This window comes from Siphateles boraxobius, unplaced genomic scaffold (assembly GCF_051911475.1).
Source record: "Siphateles boraxobius isolate OS27281-9 unplaced genomic scaffold, OSU_SipBor_1 61, whole genome shotgun sequence".
Taxonomy (NCBI): domain Eukaryota; kingdom Metazoa; phylum Chordata; class Actinopteri; order Cypriniformes; family Leuciscidae; genus Siphateles; species Siphateles boraxobius.
This window is the reverse complement of record NW_027509188.1, coordinates 8388020-8412301: the sequence shown is the minus strand read 5'-3', so window position 1 is coordinate 8412301 and position 24282 is coordinate 8388020. Positions and strand designations below refer to the sequence as shown.

Below are 24282 nucleotides of genomic sequence, written 5' to 3'. Positions count from 1 at the left end.
ATCAAATGAGATCGACTCAGAAAATAATTCAATGAATAGACGCGTGTCACCTGATCCACACATGCACATCTTCTTTGTTGCATACACAAATTATGATACACTAATACAAAAGAAAACATTTGTATTCACAAAAATGCCTCTATTTGTACACATTGCTACACATTCATTCAATTTTGCACACGCAGTTATAAGGCATGGATAAAACATTTCTGCAACATTAATCAAGTTCATTGATAATTGTGCTTGCACGTGTTAATCATTTTGATACTATATTCATCCCATAATAAAGACGCTGCTATTTAAGCAGACATTTAGTTAGACGTGTTTTTTTTTTTAATGGTTTTTGTTTCTATATTTTCTATTTGGTTTTAAATTTTCTCATGTATTGTATTGTACCTTGTTTTATTGTGAAGCACTTTGTGATTTTTATCTGTGAAAGGTGCTATACAAATAAACGTACTTACTCTTCTCAGTTCTCGCGCATGCGTCGTGGGTCTTGTGAACTCACATCAGAGGCCCACACAGAAGAAAATTAATGGTTGAATAAAGTCGTTGTTTTTTTTGCGCACAAAAACTATTCTCGTCACTTGATAAACTTAATTCAATTCAATTCAATTCAAATTTATTTGTATAGCGCTTTTCACAATACACATTGTCTCAAAGCAGCTTTACAGAAATTGCATTTCGGAAATGTACATAGAAAAATACAGTTAGTTAATCATGTATTAATTTATGGCATAACATATCGCCGGCTTTGAGTCGTCTCTTCACAGGCGTCGAGTCGTCTCTTCACAGGCGTTGGGGCATCTGAAGTCTCCGTGAGAGGCTGGATACAAACTGGAGCTGACGAACGCTATTTACCTCGGGACTAGCGTCCCGAGATAACAGCAGAAAGGCAGATGGGAAATAATTAGCATAGCTGATGTTCATAATGTTAATGCATTCGAACCGATTCAGCAGTATCAAAGGTTAAGCATTAAGTGAATGCTTGGTTAAAGAGATGCGTCTTTAATCTAGTTTTAAACTGGGACAGCGAGTCTGAGGCTCGTACAATATCAGGAAGGCTATTCCAGAGTTTAGGAGCTAAATGCGAGAACGCCCTCCCTCCTTTAGTGGACTTAGATATCCTAGGAATGACCAGAAGCCTCGAATTTAGTGATCTTAAAGAGCGCGATGGATTGTATGGCGATAGAAGGTCTGTTAAATACACAGGAGCTAAACCATTTAGGGCTTTATAGGTCAGTAGGAATACTTTGTAATTGATACGTAACTTAATAGGTAACCAGTGTAGAGATGATAAACTTAAGGTTGAGCCACTGTAGTCACTTTTCTAACTTTTCTGGGCCGGCAGATGCAGTTACCTAGCAGCCTATGGAGGAGTGAGCCAGCTCTCAGATTGCATCAAAAATATCAAAATTTGTGTTCTGAAGATGAACGAAAGACTTACGAGGTTGGAACAACATGAGGGTGAGTAATTACTGACAGAATTTACATTTTAATTTAACCCTTTAACAACAGAAAGGCGACCCTACCTCAGGCTTCCAGTGGGGAATATGATGAATAATGATATGGGGAATAATGATAAGGACTGCTTAGTATTTTGATGATCTGAGTCATTCAAGGCACTTTTTCCTCATCCAACTGAAACATAGGCAATTATATATTAATATTGTATCGGGCTACAGAATTATTTGATTTACCATCGTAACGTTTGTGATTTTTACGTAGACTATCGATCAAGAAACATACAGAAACGGGTGCAGTTTTATAGCATTTTATTTTCTGTTTAACTTTTATCAAACTAGATCTAAATAGCACAAAAGAATGCTTAATTTATCATTGAAATATGAGAAATGACTTCATAATCCAAATATAGAGTGGTTTCATGCTTCTGCAGAAATAAATGACTAAACCTTTTAACAAGTACAGATACTCAAAAAGTGTACTTAAGTACAGTACTCAAGTAAATGACCTTCGTTACTGTCCACCTCTGGTCTGTCCTAACTGACCGCTATCTTTTTCAAATTCTATAGAGGAGAAGCCTATAGAGGCTTCACGTAAAGTATTATTTGTCTCCTTCGATTATGGTGTCATTGTTTTGGTAGTGAATTGGGCGTAAGACAAGAAGAGTGTGTTTGGTTTCTGGTCGTTGTTTTTTTAACACACTATACAACATGCTTTTTAGATGAACGTATAGCGGAGAATAATAAAACTCAGTGCTATACAGTAGTAATGAGAGATATTTTATCGATGATAGAACTAGCATGTTAAACATAATAATACTGATAATAACAGAATCATGAATATTTTTTCGGCATGAGCACAGAATAATACTTCAACAATAAACTTGAATATGTTATGTCTCGCCCATGTGTATTGTAACATGACTGCCCCCTACTGATCATATTTCCTGTGCCAGAGCATCCCACCTGAACACGCGTATGCCCTTTTTCTTTCGACACGCATTCTCAAAGGCCACATCTGTAGTTGAATGAACAAAATCTAGTGGAAAGCCTTCCCAGAAGAGTTGAGCTTATTATAAGAGCAAAGGGGAAATAAATCTGGAATGGGACGTTCAACAAGCACATATGGGTGTGATGGTCGGGGGTGCACATACTTTTGGCTGTATAGTGTTGTGCAGAACTGATATACTTGCAGAAACTTACCGTAGTTGGGACAGTATTTAGTGCCGCCCTCAGAGGTGCAGTGCATCTGAATCTGGGAACGGTCATAGGTTTCTCTTAAGATGAAGGAGGTGTCGCCTTTATGGGTGTTAAACTCGTAGGACATGCAATTCCACGTGTGATGATTATATCTGATGTAGATGTAGCGATGGATTAACTTTTTCTCCTCATAGTGTTCGCTGCTGCCAGGATAGACACGAGTAAACTGGGGAGCAGAATTATACATCAGTCTCCATCAGAAAAGCAGTCATTAAAATGACATGCAAAGAACAGTATTACAGTGGTGTAAGATTTTTATTTCATGCTCTCAGTTATTATCTGGTTAATCAGAGGACATGCTAAATATGGAATAAATAAGTAAGAAACATAAATAATCGTGTGTAGTGAATGCAGAAGTTCTTACCCCTCTGTCCGGGGTGGAAAAGTGCCAGGTATAAGGAGTCGCATTGACGACTGAAACCTTGGCCCCCATTATTCAGGATATTCTGTTACAGTAAAACATTAAACATTGGTCAGTATTTATTTATGCAAGGTAAGATAAAAAAACAACAATTGGAATTGCATTAATTATAGCTAAATTTATTAAAGTAAAAAATAAATAAAATAAAACACACACACACACACACACACACACACACACACACACACACACACACACACACACACACACACACACACAAAATACAACCTGATTTCATTCCTGTGCAGAGAAGTGGATGTCTGAGAAAAGTGAAGCAGCTCTTTATAAACCATCCACCAGAGTGAGAGGACAGAAGTGGGCTGACACACACACACACACACACACACACACACACACACACACACACACACACACACACACACACACACACACACACACACACACACACACACAGGTAAGATTTTTTTATGTTTTTGAAAGAAGTCTCTTCTGCTCACCAAGGATGCATTTATTTAATTAAAAATACAAAAAACAGTAATATAGTCAAATATTATTCCGATGTAAAACAGCTGTTTTCTATGTGAATATATAGTGAAGTGTAATTTATTCCTGTAATAAAAGCTGAATGTTCAGCATCATTACTCCAGTCTTCAGTGTCACATGATCCTTCAGAAATCACTCTAATATGAGGATTTTCTACTCAAGAAACATTTCTGATTATTATTATTATCAATGTTGAAAACATTTTCTTTTTTCAGGATTCTTAGATGAATATAAAGTTCAAAAGAACAGCATTTATCTGAAATAGAATTTTGTGTAACATTAAACACTACTGTTCAAAAGTTTGGGCTCAGTAAGAAAAAAAATTTTGGGAAAGAAATTAAAGAAATTCATATTTTTATTCAGCAAGGATGCATTAAATTCATCGAAAGTGACAGTAGAGGCATTTTTAGTGTTACAAAAGATTCTGTTTCAAATAAATGCTGTTCTTTTTAACTTTTTATTCATCAAAGAATCCTGGGATGAATTTAATTTTTTCAACATTGATAATAAAATGTTTCTTGAGCATTTTTTAATAAATAAGATAATAATCATCATATTATACTGATTTGTGAAGGATCATGTGACACTGAAGACTGGAGTAATGATGCTGAAAATTCAGCTTTGCATCACAATAAGTTAAATTTGTACATATATTCAAATAAAATAAAAAAACAGTTATTTTAAATTGTAATAATATTTCAATATATTACTGTTTGTATTGTATTTTTAATCAAATAAATGCAGCCTTGGTAAGCATACGAGACTAAATTAAGTAAATTAAAAAAACGCACAGATCCCAAAGTTTTAAATGGCAGTGTATATGTTAACTGTGTATAATTAATGCATGCAATAATACATTTTTTTCAATTAACGCAGCATCTTTTTTTTTCTTTTTCTTTTTACATCATTTGGCTTTGTTACAGTTATTAAACCATTTAAGTGTGATAATATGCACACACAAAAAAGAACTGTACTTTACTGGCACGCTGTGAACCTGAAACGGACACACAGAATAATGAAAATCTTAAAGCACTGTTTACAGTTGTGAAGATTATTTTTAGTCCACTTAAATTAAAAGTTGATTTATTTTTTTAAAGGCTACGAAATTTTAGCTTTCAATTAATCTGTAGTGCTGAATGGCTATTATTAATGGCTAAGATTGAGAAGAAGAAAAAAACGTGTAATCGAGACATATTGGCATCAGTAATACTGGCCTTTAAGATGCCATTAAACAAATATTTAAAATATACGGTCTTTATACAATGTGAAAGTACTACAATATAAAAAATATTTAATGTTAGGTGTTATTAATTGCTATTAATTACAGAAAAATGTGCAATTAACTAGTTTTAAATGGTCCTAAAGTACAAAACACACTTAAAGTTGCCAGTGGAATTACTAAACTCCTGAACTCCTGGGTTCTTGTTTAATCGGTTATCATAAATTATATTCTTAACAAGAACCCAGGCGTTAAATATTATCACTGGCAACTTTAAGTATGTGTTTTGTACTTATAAATGAATCTTAAATGTTCCTAAGCTCACCCCCCTTCTGTACTTATTTATGAGGTTAGCACAAAAATTCTCAAATTGTCCTTAAGACAATAATAAATTATGGTGTTTCCCTATCAAAAAGAGGAAGTGTGAAAGAAAGTAGGAATTGGAAATATACAACTTTCTTTCACACTTCCTCTTTTTGATAGGGAAACCATAATTTATAGAAAACCGGAATTAAAAAAAAAAGAGAAGTCTCTGAGAGAAAATCATATAGAAAGTTTTCAGGGAGTTCAGAGAGAGTTCAGTATGAGAACACGCACTATAACATAATTAAATAAAGCACTTTTTTTAATTAATGTTTTCTAATATGCTGTTTTTGTCCTTCCTCTGCAGTTTGGCTTTTTCCTTTTGAGCAGTGTTTTATTCCTGTCTTTGTCTTGTTTTATAATTCAAATTTTACTCGTCTTGTATCAGATAATATTTTAAATGTATACCGCTGTCTGTCTGAATACTCGATTGGCTGGAAGGTATGCAATAAAACAGTTTAATGCACATGTAGTTCAAAGTCAGTCAATCACTGTTACATATGTTACTTTAAATTAAGCACACTGCAAAAAACAAAACAAAAAAAAATTCTTGCTTTTCTTATTTTTGTCTTGTTCCCAGTCCAAATATCAAAAAAGTCTTTACAAAAAAGATGCATTTACTAGATAAGTAAAATGACATAAGATTTTATGTCTGTGGCAAGCAGGGCCGAGAGGCGTGGGAACGTAGCGAGTGCTAATGAGCGTCACACCGGTCTCGAGGCTCACGGAGGAGCAACGGAAGGATAAAAGGAGGAATGACCACAGTGAAGGATGAGAGAGGACCAGGCCTGGGACCAACACACGCTCATTGGAAAAACGTTCCTGTGGCAACATTTTTGCAGAATACGTACCAATACGTACCTATCACTGCAATTTTTAAAAGAAATGAACACTAGAGGCAGTAAAACAGCAAACACTTTTAAGCGTTTTCACACACAATTATGATTACAGGGGCAGATAATGGATTAATAAAGACTTGTTTTCAATTATGTTATGACCTCGAAACACTTTTTACCATAGTGCATGATTTGTAAACGAATATATTTTGGAGTTTGCATCACTTAACCTGCTCCATACGTTTTACTGACTTAGGTACAGAATTGTATTTGTGATGCGGAGAGCTTGGGTACGAACCCTGTGAAAGACGTGTCACGATTTATGAGGACTCAAAGTTAAAATACAAGCTAAAATGCCATGGTTACATTTACGTTTTTATGTCGCATTTGCTTTTGTTAAAAATATCTGGTAGGTTTAGGGTATAGTGTAGGTGTGTGTTATTTTAAAACGTGATTAAAAAGCGTTAATCTTTTAGCGCCACTCACCGGACATTTCTTTCCTCGGAAAAAATAATTCATGCCTTAAAATAGCTTGAATGTAACTCGACACCGTTGCCTCATTAAGTATGAATATGCAAATGAGCCCCGCCTCCACTACCTCACTCACTCACTCAGAGTTCCCAATAGCGTCTGGCTGCAGACTTGCACTTGCAATCGACACAAATGAATCGGAAAAATGTTTCCAGCAGTTCATTCGCATTGTATTGACGCTGTTTAAGTACTTAGGTGCTAGAACGGCACCAGAAGTTTCCCCTGAAAGTTATTTTTTGCAGCTTGCGTTCATCAAATATTGTTATATTATTTATTTGGCATTCAAAAGTAGGCAAAGACTGTTTTAATGTAACATCAAAGCTAACGACCATCAAGGATACAAAGGAACTATCAGTTATATACAATTTAAAAACAAAGAAACAAAAAAAACATTAAAATGATTAAAAAAAAGTATTTTTATTGTAAATGTCAATTTACATTTAACAAACGTGTACAAATACACAATACCCCTTCCATATATTAAAACAAAAAATAAGAGACACATTACATTATGTACTTTCCTTTGCTGCAGTTTGACAGTTTACCTTTAGTTTACCTCAAGTATCTGGTACTGGCGACACTCCAACTCACAGCTGTGCCCCACGTCTTTCTCTGAACATGAGGACGTATAGTGAAACCATGAGCACTTCTTTGACAGTCCATTTGAGGGGTCAACACACACTGGAAAGATGCGAGTGCATTGTAATATCTGGAGATTGAATCACATTTGGCCTTTTTGGCAACTGTGAACCTGACGTGGACAGAGAAGTCACCGCAGGTGTCGCTGTAGATGGCAGTGAGGACAGTGCAGGTGATGTTGAGGACACATTGACCACTGTTTTAGAGGATTGAAGGGGTACATTTGATGATGAGCATATTTGTAAGTGAGCTTCCATAACGCATCTCCTGAGAACAGTTTTGCTGAAATTGGGACAATGGTAATGAGCCTCGATTCTGCAGGGCAAATGGCAGAGACATTCTTTTGCCTGTAGATGAAGCACAGTATGAAAATCAGGAAAAACAATACCAATGCATCAATATAAAACCCACACAACTACAGTAGTCAACATTTGAAGTGGATCACAACCTTTCATCAAAGTTGTCCTAAAACCACAACAATACCCGTTCTTGTCTTAGGACAACTTTGATGAACTTTTTTGATCCACTTCAAATGTTGACTACTGTATTTAAAACCCATCAATACATAACCCAAAAAGATTTGCATATGTAAGGTACAATTTGTGGAAGTGTACTTAATATTGTAAGTGTAAATTAAATTTGCATGCACAAGAAAAGCTTTATAAAGGTGTAAATTGTCTAAATGTAGGGTAACAAGATTCACCTTTATAAAGATTCTTGCCAATTTTATTTACGCTTACAATCTTATGCACACTTCCACAACCTTACCCTGTGCATGCAAATATTGTTGTTTTCATCATCATCATCAACTACTTTTAAGTCTTTATATAGTGGTTTTCTCAGCAAAAATAGTTTCAGAGCAGTACCATCTAATGTTTATTTGAAGGATAATGGAAATATGTAGGAATGTGCTTGTGCACCTACAATTACAGTGCAATAGTGTAATGCACCTACCTTGGAAAACAACTGCTATTTTTAAATGGCCTTCCTAGTGTAGATTTATTTTTTTCAGGGTGGTTGGCTTCAGGGATATGGAGGACCAACTCTACCATATTTAAAAATAAATACAGAAATAAATAAATGCTCAATAAATAAATAAGCATACAATTAATTGCCCCAAAAAATACAATAAACAAATAAATGTAGGTAGAAATTAAATTATACAGTGAGACATAAATGTATATATCTCTTTTAATTAGCTTCTTTATTTATTCGCCTTTGTAATAATTACCTCATTTATTTATTGTCCGTTATAATCTTCAACTTTATTTATTAATTCATTATTTTTTTAAGTATTTATTTATGTGCATGTTATAATATTTTTGTCTGTTTTATTCTTCCTTTGTATTTTTTTACCCTATTTATTTCTTCAATGCTATTTATTTCTGCCTGTCGTTTTTACATTTCTGTATGCATTTCTCCCTCATTATGCAAATGAGGAGGGGCTGTGTCTTAAGGGCTCAACTTCTGCCCATTGGTTGGTTAGCATTTTACTGCATCGGTCGAATCTACATGCCACCGGCCACAGTCACAACAAAGATGGCTACCTACGATGAAGTTGTCAGTGAGCTGAGGCATTTAGCAACTGTTTTTGAAAACAATGCTAACGTTTGTATTGATTTTATTATTTTTCGTTTGGACGCTCTGACAGAACGTGTGTTTCAGTTAGAGGCACACATGGACACAGATGTCGACAATGTAGTTTTTCAGAATCTGGAGGAAGCGGCCCATCTTCTTAACTCGGTCGCTAACGTTAATCACACACCTGGGATAGCTGGTCGCCCTGCTTATATGCTGCCTGTGGACGCCGTGGAAGGACTTTTACATGCGGGTTTGCCTGTGGGTGCCATTGCAAGGCTTTTTGGAGTCAGCGCAACAACAGTTTGTCGTCGGATGGCAGAGAATGACATAAGGTGAGTGTACCATTACATGTGATGCCAATAGTACCAGTGTGTGTAATGTTACCAAATCACAAGAATGACACAGGAGAAAGACAAACCCTTCCTAGCTTGTGTTAATTTACAAAGTTATGGAACTAAACAAGAATGCATAGAAAGTAACGCTAAGTCGCACACACAGTGACTTCAGACTCCACTTTAGAGTCTCCTCAAAAGACTTCAGACTCCACTTTAGACTCTCCTCAAAACAAAAGACTTAAGACTCCAGATGGCAGATGGCCAATGCTGAATTAAACATGTTTACTCACGACAGGTTACTAACCTATTTTGCGTCGGTTCAGCGTTTCTTTGTTTGGGTCTTGTTGTGTGAAGTTTTAAAACCAAAGTTTATGATGAATGGTGGAGCAGCTGCCGGTGTTTGTTGTCAACTCTCACTCACGTGCAGCCGCGCGCAGCAGATACTACGTGTTACGTAGGCAGGTTATAGGTAACGGAGGAAGCTCATCAGACGCTTCCTAAAAATAAACATTGATCACGAGTCCCGCACCTTGAGTCCGAGTCGAGTCTGAAGTCTTTTGAGGAGAGTCTAAAGTGGAGTCTGAAGTCACTGTGTGTCCGACTTAACGTTACTTTCTATGTATTCTTGTTTAGTTCCATAACTTTGTAAATTAACACAAGCTAGGAAGGGTTTGTCTTTCTCCTGTGTCATTCTTGTGATTTGGTAACGTTACACACACTGGTACTATTGGCATCACATGTAATGGTACACTCACCTTATTTCATTCTCTGCCATCCGACGACAAACTGTTGTTTCGGTGACTCCAAAAAGCCTTGCAATGGCACCCACAGGCAAACCCGCATGTAAAAGTCCTTCCACAGCGTCCACAGGCAGCATATAAGCAGGGCGACCAGCTATCCCAGGTGTGTGATTAACGTTAGCGACCGAGTTAAGAAGATGGGCCGCTTCCTCCAGATTCTGAAAAACTACATTGTCGACATCTGTGTCCATGTGTGCCGCTAACTGAAACACACGTTCTGTCAGAGCGTCCAAACGAAAAATAATGAAATCAATACAAACGTTAGCATTGTTTTCAAAAACAGTTGCTAAATGCCTCAGCTCACTGACAACTTCATCGTAGGTAGCCATCTTTGTTGTGACTGTGGCCGGTGGCGATATTTTTTTTCACAGGATGGTAGGGGAAGACTCATGAATATTCATTAGGGAACTCATCCCTGATTGGTCTTAACCCCAGTGACTGGTAGGTTTAGGGGCGGGGTTAGGGGTAGGTCATCAGACCCCCAGTGACGGGTAGGTTTAGGGGCGGGGTTAGGGGGTAGGTCATCAGACCAATCTGGCATGAGTTCCCTAATGAATATTCATGAGTCTTCCCCTACCATCCTGTGAAAAAAAATATCGCCGGCTGGTGGCATGTAGATTCGACCGATGCAGTAAAATGCTAATCAACCAATGGGCAGAAGTTGACCCCTTAAGACACAGCCCCTCCTCATTTGCATAATGAGGCAGAAATGCGTACAGAAATGTAAAAACGACAGGCAGAAATAAATAGCATTGAAGAAATAAATAGGGTAAAAAAATACAAAGGAAGAATAAAACAGGAAAAAATATTATAACATGCACATAAATAAATACTTAAAAAAATAAGTAATTAATAAATAAAGTTGAAGATTATAACGGACAATAAATAAATGAAGTAATTATTACAAAGGTGAATAAATAAAGAAGCTAATTAAAAGAGATATATACATTTATGTCTCACTGTATAATTTAATTTCTACATACATTTATTTGTTTATTGTATTTTTTGGGGCAATTAATTGTATGCTTATTTATTTATTGAGCATTTATTTATTTCTGTATTTATTTTTAAATATGGTAGAGTTGGTCCTCCATACAGGGAAGGGTATAAACTGCAGTGATAGTGATAAAAAGTGCAACATGATGTGCACTGTGGTACCAGGGGGTTTCCGAAACTAAAATTATTGATTGGTGCATGATGCATCTGTAATGAAACCAATGATAATATTGATATTAGAACTGTGTTCAACTGAGACGCAAGGTCGAAACATGACCGAATATTGCATGTATTTTACAATACGTTTCACAATACGTATTTTACTGAAAAAAAATCACCCTAAAAAAAAAAAACTACGGGGACGGTAAACTACAGTGGTTTCGACGTGCTTGTTAGGCCTAATATTTTTGTATATCAGAGATTAAAAGTCGTGTAAATTAACGTAAACCGTTTATCATATATTGAAAAAGCACATATATTTATATATATGTATATATACTTACAGCAACTATTTTTGAACGACATTGGGAGCTATTCTCAATCCGACACGAGACACACTATGCGTCTCGTTGACGATCACACGTTGATCTGATTGGTTACAAGGTAGTTTGTGAGCAATGCTGTCGACATATGAATTTACACATGGTTTGTCTTGAAGCATATTAAAAACACCACATAGACATATAAACAACATTAAAAACTGGATTTTCACCACAGGGGTCTTTATCTACTATGCACTTACATTAAAGTACTTTTGCTGCTATTAAGATGAAATACAGGATATTATAATGTTAGGGACAGGTTTAGTGGTTTGAGGTTATCACACAGATACGGGCTATCGCTTTGCACACACAGAAACAGGAGCACAGAAACGTGTCAACGCTGCCTTGCTAATTTTATTAGTCAAATAGCTTCACTACTGAATAAATTATATTCCTCAGCAATGAGGCATTTACATCACTGGTTTTGGTAATTCATTCATTCAAATAAATGTAATCTTTCCGCACTGCTTCATCTCTGTGTCTGATGTAAAGTGCTAGAATGCTAGATCTTATAGAGTCGTAAACGACGATAATAACTCTCATTTTTACCCCTTCTGGTCAAATATTGTGCTGCAAACATCAATAACAGCTTTAAATTGTTTATGCTGGCAAATAAACATGGTATAAGCGAGATAATCCACAGCTAGCTGCACATTAAACCATTTGAATGCACTCTGCTTCACATCTAATATTTCTTTGCCTGTGCATCGTGCATTATAATATTTTAATCCACAGCTAGCCGTTGATTATCCCTTATTTCACACATTAAAACCGATGTAAACACCCTGAGATAAGCCTTAGAGGATTCACTCATGTAAACAACATGAAGCCTTTACTTTCGGGTCAAGAATTTGTCAATCAAAAACTCAATTGGCAATGAGAACCCCCGACCACACAAGGGATTTGAACCAGAACGGGAACCAAAACTCAGGAAGTGTAAATGAAAATTACAGAAGTGTAAATGAAAACAGTGCATTTTTACTTCCAGATCAGCAAAAGAAAGAAGAGAAAATGTCTACGGTTACGTATGTAACCCTCGTTCCCTGAGTAGGGAACGGAGACGTTACGTCGGATGACGTTGAATGGGGTTTCGCTTAGAAAGCCTATCAACTTCGAGTATTACAAAACGAGCCAATGGCAAAGAAATGCCATGGGTCTGCGGAATTTGCATGGCGTAACTCCGCCCCACCTCGTGGGTATAAAAGGAGGAAGCCGGCAGCAAGCAGATATGTTTCTTCGCTGAGGAGCCAAGACTGAGCTCAGGCGATCCCCGCGGTACAGCGGAAAGTGGCAGGCAGACGTAACGTCTCCGTTCCCTACTCAGGGAACGAGGGTTACATACGTAACCGTAGACGTTCCCTTTCGTTGTCACTCCGAGTTACGTCGGATGACGACGAATGGGGTTACCAGTCTAATCACGCCACCTTCTCAGCTGTCTTCCAGTGCCCTGCGTAAATCGAGATCCCTGTCAGCCTGGACAACGGACTCCATTTATCACAGGAATACCAAAGTACACTGGGAAGCATATCCCAAGCTTAGGGGAAGTATGCAATTAATGCCAACCCAGAGGGGGGGGGGGGGGGGAACTTAGAGAATACACATATGACCCGAAGGAAGCATATGGAAAACACTGGGGTGTCCAGCCGCAGGTGGAATATTTCAACCCCAGGGGTGGCAAGGTGGCTTGCCAAGGAAAGACACATGCTCAGAGAGGCTTACAGTGGAAATACACATGTGGGGGTCGCTCAGAGGAGGGACCGTGCACACGGGAGGCACCTAGCCGACGCACAGGCAATAGACACTGGCGCCGACGTCAGGAGTGCTGGAGGAGCTCAGGGCTTTCGGGAAAGCTCACCTGAGGAGAAATCGCACGTATCCAGTCCGTGGAGTGGAATGGCGAGCAAGCGAAGACACCTGAGAGGGTCCGGTACTAGCTGGTTGAAGCGAGTACACGAGAGGACACAGGCTCCACTCGGAGATTATAGAATCTGGCGAATGTGTTAGGTGTCGCCCAGCCTGCAGCTCTGCAGATGTCTGTTAGCGAGGCGCCATGCGCTAGAGCCCAAGAGGACGCCACACTCCGGGTGGAGTGGGCAGTCACACCAAGGGGGCACGGTCGACCTTGCTGCTGGTATGCCAAAGCAATGGTGTCCACAATCCAATGAGACAACCTTTGCTTGGAGAGAGCCTTTCCCTTCAGCAACCAGGAGCGCTGTCTTCATAGACAGGAACTTAAGCTCGACTGATTGCAGGGGCTCAAAGGGAGCACTCTTCAGGGCAGTTAGAACCACTGAGAGGTCCCAAGAGGGAACGAGAGGAGGGCGAGGCGGATTTAGTCTCCTCGCTCCTCTCAGGAACCTGATGACCAGGTCGTGCTTCCCCACCGACTTACCTTCGATGAGGTCATGGTGTGCGGCAATGGCGGCAACATAGACCTTCAGGGTGGAGGGAGACAGCCTTCGCTCCAACCCTTGTTGAAGGAAGGAAAGCACAACGCTGATCGAGCATCTCCGGGGGTCTTCTCGGTGAGAAGAGCACCAGTTGACGAAGAGGTTCCACTTCAACGCATAGACGTGTCTCGTGGACGACGCTCTAGCGGAAGTGATGGTAGCCACCACCGCTGGTGGTAGGGTACTCAAACCTGCCTCGTCCCATCCAGGAGCCACACGTGGAGGCTCCAAAGATCGGGCGAGGGTGCCATAGGGTGCCCCGTCCCTGAGAAAGAAGGTTCTTCCTCAGAGGGATCGGCCAGGGAGGTGCTGTCGCGAGGAGTACTAGTTCGGGGAACCAGGTCCGGTTGGGCCAGTAAGGGGCAACCAGAATGACCTGCTCCTCATCCTCCCTGACCTTGCGCAAGGTGTGCGCAAGAAGGCTCACTGGGGGAAACACATACTTGCGGCCCTGCGGCCAGCTGTGCGCCAGAGCATCCGTACCGAGCGTGCCCTCGGTCAGGGAATAAAACTGGGCGCAATGGGTCGAGTCGTGAGAGGCAAACATATCTATCTGCGCGTCCCCGAACTGGTCCCAAATCAGCTGAACCGACTGGGGATGGAGTCGCCATTCTCCAGGGAGTGGCCGAAGCCGTGAGAGCTCGTCGGCTGCACAGTTCAGCACTCCGGGAATGAAGATGGCTCGAAGCGACCTCAGATGCTTCTGACTCCCCAAGAGGAGGTGGCGAGCGAGTTGTGACATTTGGCGGGAGCGGTGACCACCTTGATGGTTGATGTACGCTACAGTGGCGGTATTGTCTGAACGGACTAGTACGTGTTGACCCCTGAGCAACGCCCGGAAGCGGTGCAGGGCAAGGCGTACTGCCAACAACTCGAGGCAATTGACATGCCACAGCCGCTGGGGTCCTGTCCAGGAGCCCGCAGCAGCATGTCCATTGCACATGGCGCCCCAGCCCGTGGTGGAGGCATCTGTTGAGACAACAACATGCCGGGAAGCTCGTTCCAGGGGGACACCCGCCCTGAGAAAACTGAGGTTCGCCCACGGGGTGAAGAACTGACGGCAGGTCGGAGTAACTGGTACTCGGAGCGTGCCGTGTTGCCATGCCCACCTCGGGACTCGGTCGCGAAGCCAAAGCTGAAGCGGTCTCATATGAAGCAATCCGAGCGGCGTGACCGCGGCTGCAGATGCCATATGCCCCAGGAGCCTCTGAAAGAGTTTCAGTGGAACCGCACTCTTGCCCTCGAATTGTCTCAGTGACTGCGCGCGCTCGCTCGTAAGCTGCGCGGACATGGCGACCGAGTCGATGTCCATACCGAGAAAAGAGATCCTCTGCACGGGGCAAAGTTTGCTCTTCTCCCAGTTGACCCGAAGGCCCAGACGAGCTAGGTGCCGAAGCACTAGGTCCCTGTGTTCGCAAACCTGATCTCGAGAGTGAGCTAGGATCAGCCAGTCGTCGATATAACTCAGGATGCGAACCCCGTGTTCTCGAAGGGGAACAAGGGCAGCCTCGACGACCTTCGTGAAGATGCGAGGAGACAGGGCTAGCCCGAAAGGGAGAACCGCGTACTGGTATGCCTGCCCCTCGAAGGCAAACCGGAGGAACGGTCTGTGTCGAGGAAGAATGGAGACATGAAAGTAGGCGTCCTTCAGGTCGATCGCTGCAAACCAATCCTGGGGCCGTATGCATTCGAAAACGCGTTTGGCGGTGAGCATCTTCAACGGCATCCTGTGAAGGGAGCGGTTCAGCACGCGCAAGTCCAGGATTGGCCGTAACCCACCGGTTTTCTTGGGGACAATGAAGTAGGGGCTGTAGAAGCTGGACCTCATCTCGGCTGGAGGGACAGTCTCGATTGCACCCTTCGCCAGCAGGGTGGCAATCTCTGCTCTCATGATGGGGGCATTGCCACCAACCAACGTGGAGCGGACTCCCCTGAAGCGGGGAGGAGACCGTGCGAACTGAATCGCATAGCCGAACCTGACGGTACGCGCGATCCAGTGGGACAGACGGGGAAGCTCTAGCCAGGCTCCCAGGAACTGAACCAGCGGGATCATGCGAGCCACAGGCGTCCCCCCGGAGGGGCAGCGAAGCGGAGTAACTGGCCCAGACGTGGACGGCATAGCGGCCCGGAGTGGGGGCACAGTCAGCAACCGCATCCTGGCAGAGGGGGCCAGGGGAGGACCAGGCTGGTCGTCCCGCGGGGGCCTGCTCTGGCAGGTGTCTGGCGACAGAGGGGGACAGGGGCGAAGCGGTACGTGGACGGCACGCCGTGTCAACCGCCTCTGGGACAGAGGGGGGCGAGGAGAGCACGGCTTGTGGGCAGCGCTCTGTGTCGCCCGAGAAATCTGTGAGCTCAGGGAAGAGGGGATTGTTTCTGTCTTTAACCACATTAGGGTGCTGCCCACCCGTGGGTGAGCAGCGGGGAGTGGAGAACAAAAGATTCTCCCCCGGACTGTTGGGCAAAGTCTTCAACTGCACCGCCGAAGAGGCCGGCCTGGGACAAGGGGGCGTTAAGCAGACGGGTCCGCTCGGCGTCCCGCATGTCGGCCAGGTTCAGCCACAGATGTCTCTCCTGGACCACAGCTGTGGACATCACCAAACCCAGGGAGCGCGCGGTTACCTTCGTCGCCCGGAGAGCAAGGTCGGTTGCGGCGCGCAGCTCATCGAAGAGCCCTGGGTTTGTCCTACCCTCGTGCATGTCTCTTAGCATCTGGGCCTGATAGACCTGCAGAGTGGCCATAGCATGCAGTGAAGCAGCCGCCTGTCCCGCCGCTCTGTAAGACTTCGCCCCCAGGGTCGACGAAAATCTACAGGCTTTGGATGGGTGCTTAGGCTCGCCCCGAGAAGAAGCACTCTGAGGACATAGTTGCATGGCAACAGAGCGTTCAACCGGGGGAAGCCCAGTGTACCCACGGGCAGCTGCCTCATCGAGGGGAGGAAAGGCGGATGAGACCAGCGAGCGGTCCCGAGAAGACAGGGGGGTCTTCCAGGACTTCGAGATCTCATCATGCACATCCAGGAAGAAAGGTATTGGGGTTTGCCGAGGACGAGGGTCGGCGGCCTTACCCAAAAACCAATCGTCCAGCCGCGAGCGCTCAGGACAGGGTGGAGGCCTCCACTCAAGTCCGATGCTCGCGGCTGCCCGGGAAAGCATGGCCGTCATCTCCGGATCAGACTCGAGCACAGCCGTATGCACACCGGAAGGTGGCAGCTGTGACGAGCCCTCACTTCCAGAAGAGTCAAACCCACCTAGTGATGCTGCAACAGACATGGCATCTTCCTCTGTAGCTTCAACTGAAACACGCGGGCCACCAGAGGGTAGACCCGCGGGAATCAGCAGTTCACTAGCGGGCACTGTCATTGAAGAGGGGGGCTGGGGTCGCGGACACATAGTCGGCGCCTTGTTCCAGACCGTCACCCTCAGGTCAGCCTGGCCACCAGCCGCAGGACGGGGGGTGGATGAGGGGACTCTCACTCTTGCGAGTTCACTGAGTCTCGACCGTAATGACGCGATGGTCATGTTCCCACAGAGAGAACATCGTTCATCCACGAGCGCTGCTCTAGCATGATCAATGCCCAAACATACTATGCAACGCTCGTGCCCATCAGAGTCCGATACCAATCTGCCGCAACCAGAAGTACACGGGCGAGACATCTTTAAAAAGACGTGCCACGTGTAAGCTCTTTTAGTGAGAGAAAACTCAAGTGTTGAAGCACCCGGGGACAAACGCACCGACTGGCAGACCACTGCAACAGATCAGCAGGAGGCACGCTCTCGCCGTAGATCGCCGTCACACCAACACTCGAGGTACTCCTTTGTAAAGCTGACAATTCAGAGATGGCTTGTGGAGAGAAGAATACACTTGGCTCCGAAGCGAAAACATATCTGCTTGCTGCCGGCTTCCTCCTTTTATACCCACGAGGTGGGGCGGAGTTACGCCATGCAAATTCCGCAGACCCATGGCATTTCTTTGCCATTGGCTCGTTTTGTAATACTCGAAGTTGATAGGCTTTCTAAGCGAAACCCCATTCGTCATCATCCGACGTAACTCGGAGTGACAACGAAAGGGAACAGTGTATTTAAAAACTAAGTCAAAATATTTCCCAGTGATTTTTTTTTTTTTCAGTTGTAAACCGTGTTTATTAATTGTTCAATGTATATTTTATTATTTTCTTGAAAATGTACATTCAGTTTTATTGGCAAAATCAAAAAGTCTTGACAAGTATGAAGTATTCAAATATTTATAAAAAAAAAGGGAAAAAATGTGTTTCAGACACAAACCATATGAAACAACTATGGTTTTGTTAACATATGAAACACTATGCATGCAGTGTATTTGCGCACAGCGCGTGGAATCAGGACAACAAATTAATGGAAATACTCAAAATGTCCTCAAAGTCTCCTCAAAAGAGTCCGTTTGCAAGCAGCAGACAGCCACCTTATGACACACACACACACACACACACACACACACACACACACACACACACACACACACACACACACACACACACACACAAACACACAAACAAACACACAAACAAACACACACACAAACACACACACACACACTCAGGTTTTTGTTAATTAGGAGGACTATTTTGTCAAACCAGTTTTTTGCAACACTAAACAGTCACCCCTTTCCACTTGTGCTAGAAAGATGTAGTAAATCTTTAAAAAATCCTATTTGAGCTATACAACACAAATCTCACTTCAAAATTCCAATTAACACATCAGAACTCAAAATACAAGAACCTGACACCATGCTGTATTAAGAGGACAAACGATAAAGAGGTACTTAGCTCCGCCCATGACACAACTAGTAATTACCAGGGCCAACTTTATTTGTCAGGACCATGGCCATACACATACACAAAAATTTAAGCGCTGTGTATTAAAGGGTCAAACATGGATTAATGGAACCTTAAACAGACACAAGTGGACTGTGTGATACAGTGCCTTCACTTAAGTATTAGAGCAACAGAATCCATACTATTTGTGAACAGAAATGAAAATTAATGAATGGCAAAATGAAATTATGCATGTCAACTCATGTCTGGCTTGAGAAAAGAGAGTAAAACTAACGTGTCTTCTCAAAGAACTCGAGGGACAAACACCTATCTTTGTCCTTGCAGAGAGCAACACAAACACTGCACACAGCGTCATGTCAGGAAAACAAAGATACATCTGATGTTTAGCATTCAAGTAGTGCAAGAGGGTCAGAAGCTTCAAGCTACAGTTTGTGCTTTGATAAAGTTAAAAGCGCAGTTTTGCGGGTCTATAGTAGTGATGTATGTCTCGAGACCGGACTTTTACGTGGTCTCGGTCTTGTCACGGCCTTGACGGTCTTTGGTCTTGCCTTGGTCTTGGTCTTGGTCTCGATACCCTGTGGTCTTGGTAGTGTCTAGGTCTTGGTTTAGGCAGTCTTGACTACAAGTCTGCCTGAGGCATTTAGACAGCGGTTCAGGGGCCTTTGTAAAGCTGCTAGCCAGACATACGCAGACTTCGCTAGGGAAAAGGTAACATTATTTGATCGTTGGTGTGCGGCTTGTAAAGCTGAAGACTTTTCTTCCTTATATGAGTTGATGTGCTCTATTAGGCGTGTTATGGCCTTCACCATGTCTGGTGAAAGTAACACTGCAACTTTAAGGCCTCTTTTACCCCTTAATTCAACACGACTGAAGTGTTGACAAAGGTGTAGTTCAAATTGTGTCAGTCCAAAAGCGACATCCTTGTGCAGGGCACTTGTGTGTCTCTCTCCAGAAAGCCATTCAGCGTCATCTTTGAAATTTCTCCCCCTCTTCTCCTGTTAAAAAGTATTACAATTGCCATGGTGGCTTTACAAAGTTCACTATATGATTTTGGTGAACTGTGGTCTTCCAAGTCATTCAATGCTTGTTCTGTAGTCTTCTCCAGATGTCTATGAAGACGCTGAACATCTTCTGTAAAAGGAAGAGTGGAAGGCTTGTTAAAGTGACGCTCATTCAGGGTAGCTAAAGTTGTGTGGGAGATGAGTTCAGACCACTTTGTAGCACAGAGGGTTTTGAAACTCTGGGTTGACTATCAGGTTACTGTCTTGTGCCATCAGTGCTCTGCAATGTAAAATGTCACTGATTTTCTGCAGTGATTGACCCAACTTTAATGCAAGGCTTGGAGTACGGTAGCAGTGCTTTTCGTCATCGTACCCAGACACTTTCTTGACAGCTTTGATCACCACATCAAAATGTACAGGTCTCACAGCATCCTCAAGAGTATGTATTAAGAAGTCCTTGCAAAGCGTAAGCAGAAGTCTTCCACTTTCTCTGAGTGTCTGGCGAATATAGTTGTATTTGGTGGGATCCTGTCCATGTTTGTTAAAAAATGACTGGGCCAGCTGAAGAATAGAATAGTCACTTCGCACAGTAGCAGTTATCTCATCATCTTTCATGACAGCTAACATCTTTTTCTCCCAATCTCTGAATTGGCTTCTACTGGTTTTGAAGAAATATTTTTAACATGTCGCCACAGATCTCTTCGGAGATATAATGCCTGGCAGTACATGCAGTGAATATAGTCTTTTGCATTGTATTTTGTCTTTGCTGTGCATCTTAGTTTTAGGGATCCAACTCCACTTGCTAAGAACTCTGAGTTATGAATGTGGTTTCCCTTGTTGCGTAGCTTTATAAGCATTTTCTGGCACTGTTTGGACTTCTTGGGAAGACTTAAAACTTGAGCAACATCCGCATGTGTTTTTTCAAGTGACGTGTAAACCTTGTCTGTAGTTTTCCACAAATGTAGCAGTAAGTTTTATTTTTGAGGGAGTAGGATGTGTTTGAGACCTGTTCAGCCCCAGCATCAGCGCTATCATCAACAATTATGCCTTCAGCATCAGCATTTCCTACTTTGGCAGTAACTTCTGATACTTCAAGCTGACTTGCGCTGATTGCATCTTCAGATAATGATTCTGCAGCTTCAGAAACTGACTCTGTCTTCCTCTACAAAACTTTCTTGGTGGTGTCTTTTCTTTTTTGAAGCAGACTTGCTGGTGGACACCTCAAAATTCTCTAATTCTAAATGTCTGCGATTGATTTTTAAAGGCTCTGCTATGCTGCCCCATGAGCTGTTTGAATCAGCTGTGGAATCAGGCACATATTCCTCTTCTGATGATGCCACCTCACTTGAACTTTGTTCTTCACAGACCTGATAATGGTTAAAAAATACATTTATATTTTGTGTACTTGGAAAGCATTTCAATAAGAATAATTCTACTAAAACACTTACCATTGGCAGAGGTTCAGTGATGTTCACCTTGTGCTTAACATTACACTTTTTGAGCCAGGACTCGTAGCAAACTAGAACGAGAAAATTAAGAATTAATAAAGGAAGATAGTTAATAATGTCATGGTAAGTACTTAAAAAGTAAGTGCAGCTGCAAATGGCTCATCTTGAACATATAGCAGAGTTACACATGGAACCGTTTTTAAAAAGTGTTCCTGTGGCATCATGTTCAAAAGATATGGATTGGATTTTTTTATTTTTATTATCCCTGTTATGAATGAAATTGTTTTGAAATTAACTTAAAACTTTTAAATCTAGATTTATAACTTTTTGCGTAGTAAAAAAAAATAGTATAGTTCAGAGGACAAAATATACATAGTGTATAAAAATCTATTCTCAACACAGCCTGTTCTTCAACAGTACTCAGTATGATAAATGTTACAAAAACAAACAAAATAAAGGTACACTCACTGGGGACTTATAGAAAGGTGTTTCTATAGTCAAGTGAAGTCAAGTCAAGTCATCTTCATTTATATAGCGCTTTCAACAATGTAGATGGTTTAAAAGCAGCTTAATTTACAGAGATAAACATATATTTGGCTTTATAGCGGTTCTTGAATAATGTTATTTCCAGCTAAAGTTAGTTTTGATTGATTCACTTCCGTCAAAATGATCATTTGTTATTAAATTAGGGGCCGCTAAGACGACGCCGTTCTCTCTCAACATACTTTAAACGCAAACCTGTGATAAATGCTGGTTGCGTTCATATGCACATTTAGAATTGACTCTATAGTTATGTGCGTTTGAATATATGTGCGCAGGTTTGTAATTCCCTACAAACCATGCCTAAACAAACTACTTGTCTTGCCTGTAAGTTTTGATACAGAATTTTATTTTTTCACTTCGGGGTGGGTACGCGAACCGAATTTCCCCACAACGCTTTATCTGTAGAGTGGTATAGGGATCCTCCACAGGGAGAGGCTAGTTGGCACTTCAGCACTGCGTTGTCATTGGGTCCAGGCGAAGCTCCTAGTCCGATCTGCATAGGGCCTGGATCCGGCAGGCTGCGGGAAAACCTCGGGATAAACAAAGACACTAAAATTAGCGTAGATTCCATTCTTCTTATGATGTAACGAGTACATCTGGATTTAAGGGAAGTGTTCCCAGTTCCGGCTGATCTAATCTATGCAGCCTAACATTGAATTATAGAAGTCGATAATGTATTATGTGAATTCTAGGTCAAAGAGATGTGTCTTTAAGATGTCTTATTGAACCATGTACATATGGTGCCAGTCCATCAAGTATATTGTTATACAGATAGGAAAAGATTCTTCACACCACAACTGTATGGGGACATTTTGCAGGGGGTCACCACAATCACATTTCAAAAAAGTGACAGAAGAAATATTGCAATAGATCAAGCAAAAAACAAACAAAAAAACATCTGAGAATACAGACCTTCAGAAGACTAAACTGGATTTACTCAGTCCTCCTAATGTCTTAACTTGTCAATTTGAGGACTACACAGGACTCACTGTGTCTCAATGTACTTAATACAACCCAGTTTCACGGCATCACAAAAAATATGTGCGTGGCTCCAGGGGTTAACAATAGGCAGAAAAGCAACAGTTCTCTAGCCAGAACAACAGAAGGGGGCACGGTGTTGCACAGGTCCACAACAAGGAACACAACAGCTCTCAACAACTGGGCCGGGCAGGACACAGACCATGCTTTCAGGAAGAGTTCTCCCTGAATGATAGTTCTGCTGGCTTTTATGCTGAGTCCCTCCTGGATAAGCAGGTTCAGCTGGAGAGGTATTCAGCTGGAGAGGTAATCAGCTACCTGCCAGAGTGAAAAGTGGGAGGAGCCAAAAGAGAGCAGGAGACACCAAAACAACAAAGAAAGCACACACAGATCACAGAACCATGTACTTCACAAATATATATATATATATATATATATATATATATATATATACGTCCTTGGACGTAACACCTCCACCCATAAGTTACAAACAATACCCTCAAAGAAATGTTTGTAAACTCATGAATTAGTCATTTCCAATAACAGTTTCATACTTGCTATTCACATCATCCTAGTTATCCACACTATATACTCTGGAAAGTGCATCGGCTACAATATTTTCTGAACCTTTCAGATGTTGAATGTCAAGGTTGTATTCTTGAATTATTAAAGACCAGCGCATTAGACGTTGGTTTGAGTTACACATTCTCCCAAGGAATACTAAGGGGTTGTGATCAGTGTAAACCACCACCGGATTACAATTACCACCCAAGTAAACTTCGAAGTGTTGTAATGCTAAGAGTAAGGCTAAAGCCTCTTTCTCAATAGTACTGTACTTCTGTTGACATTTGGTAAACTTCTTGGAGAAGTAAATCACAGGATGCTCTATACCGGCTGAGTTTTCTTGTAGCAAAACAGCACCTGCCCCTGCAGAACTCGCATCCACGTGCAACTTGAAGGGCAGAGTAAAACTTGGAGCAGCAAGGACGGGGGCATGGCATAACAGGTCTTTTGCAGCATTAAAGGCATTGTTACAAACATGATTCCACACAAATTTTCTGGAGGTACTCAGGAGATCTGTCAACGGGGCAACCACAGAAGCAAAGTTCTTACAGAAGCTCCTGTAGTAACCAGTCATACCCAGGAATCGTCTCAGTTCTTTTTTGTTACTAGGAATGGGAAAATTCAGTATGGCAGCAACTTTTTCTTCAACTGGCCTTACTTGTCCTTGGCCCACCTGTTTACCCAAGTAAGTAACTACAGCCTTCGCAAACTCACATTTTACCAAGTTTAACGTCAACGACGCCTTAGACAACCTACCGAAAACTTGGTTAAGACTATTCAGATGGCTTTCCCAACTAGCTGAATAGATCACTACATCATCCAAGTAGGCCTCACAGTTGGTCACTCCTGACAACACGTGCTGCATTAGGCGTTGGAAGGTCGCAGGCGCATTTCGCATCCCGAACGCCATAACGGAATATTGTAGGAAGTTGTCAGGGGTAACAAAAGCAGAGATTTCTGAGGCTCGAGGCGTGAGTGGCACTTGTCAGTATCCTTT

At 42.1% G+C, this 24282-nt stretch overlaps 3 protein-coding genes across 3 annotated transcripts in view; 2 read left to right on the top strand and 1 right to left on the bottom strand.

Moving 5' to 3' along the window:
- The window catches only part of LOC143718341 (uncharacterized), a 47708-nt gene extending 44749 nt beyond the window's left edge, over nucleotides 1–2959 (top strand). Inside the window, exons 9-10 of the mRNA XM_077209427.1 lie at nucleotides 1352–1467; nucleotides 2858–2959. The gene's annotated coding sequence lies outside the window, so the exon portion shown is untranslated. The remainder of the gene's footprint in view (nucleotides 1–1351; nucleotides 1468–2857) is intronic.
- Nucleotides 1–3425, bottom strand: part of LOC143718445 (uncharacterized) — a 33751-nt gene extending 30326 nt beyond the window's left edge. The window contains exons 1-3 of the mRNA XM_077209506.1: nucleotides 3373–3425; nucleotides 3088–3169; nucleotides 2667–2889 (exon numbers count right to left, since the gene is read on the bottom strand). Coding sequence (XP_077065621.1) covers nucleotides 2667–2889; nucleotides 3088–3156 — 292 coding nt within the window. The 5' untranslated portion in view covers nucleotides 3157–3169; nucleotides 3373–3425. The remainder of the gene's footprint in view (nucleotides 1–2666; nucleotides 2890–3087; nucleotides 3170–3372) is intronic.
- The window catches only part of LOC143718303 (tripartite motif-containing protein 16-like), a 276192-nt gene that overhangs the window by 130263 nt on the left and 121647 nt on the right, over nucleotides 1–24282 (top strand). The gene's annotated exons all lie outside the window — the stretch shown is intronic.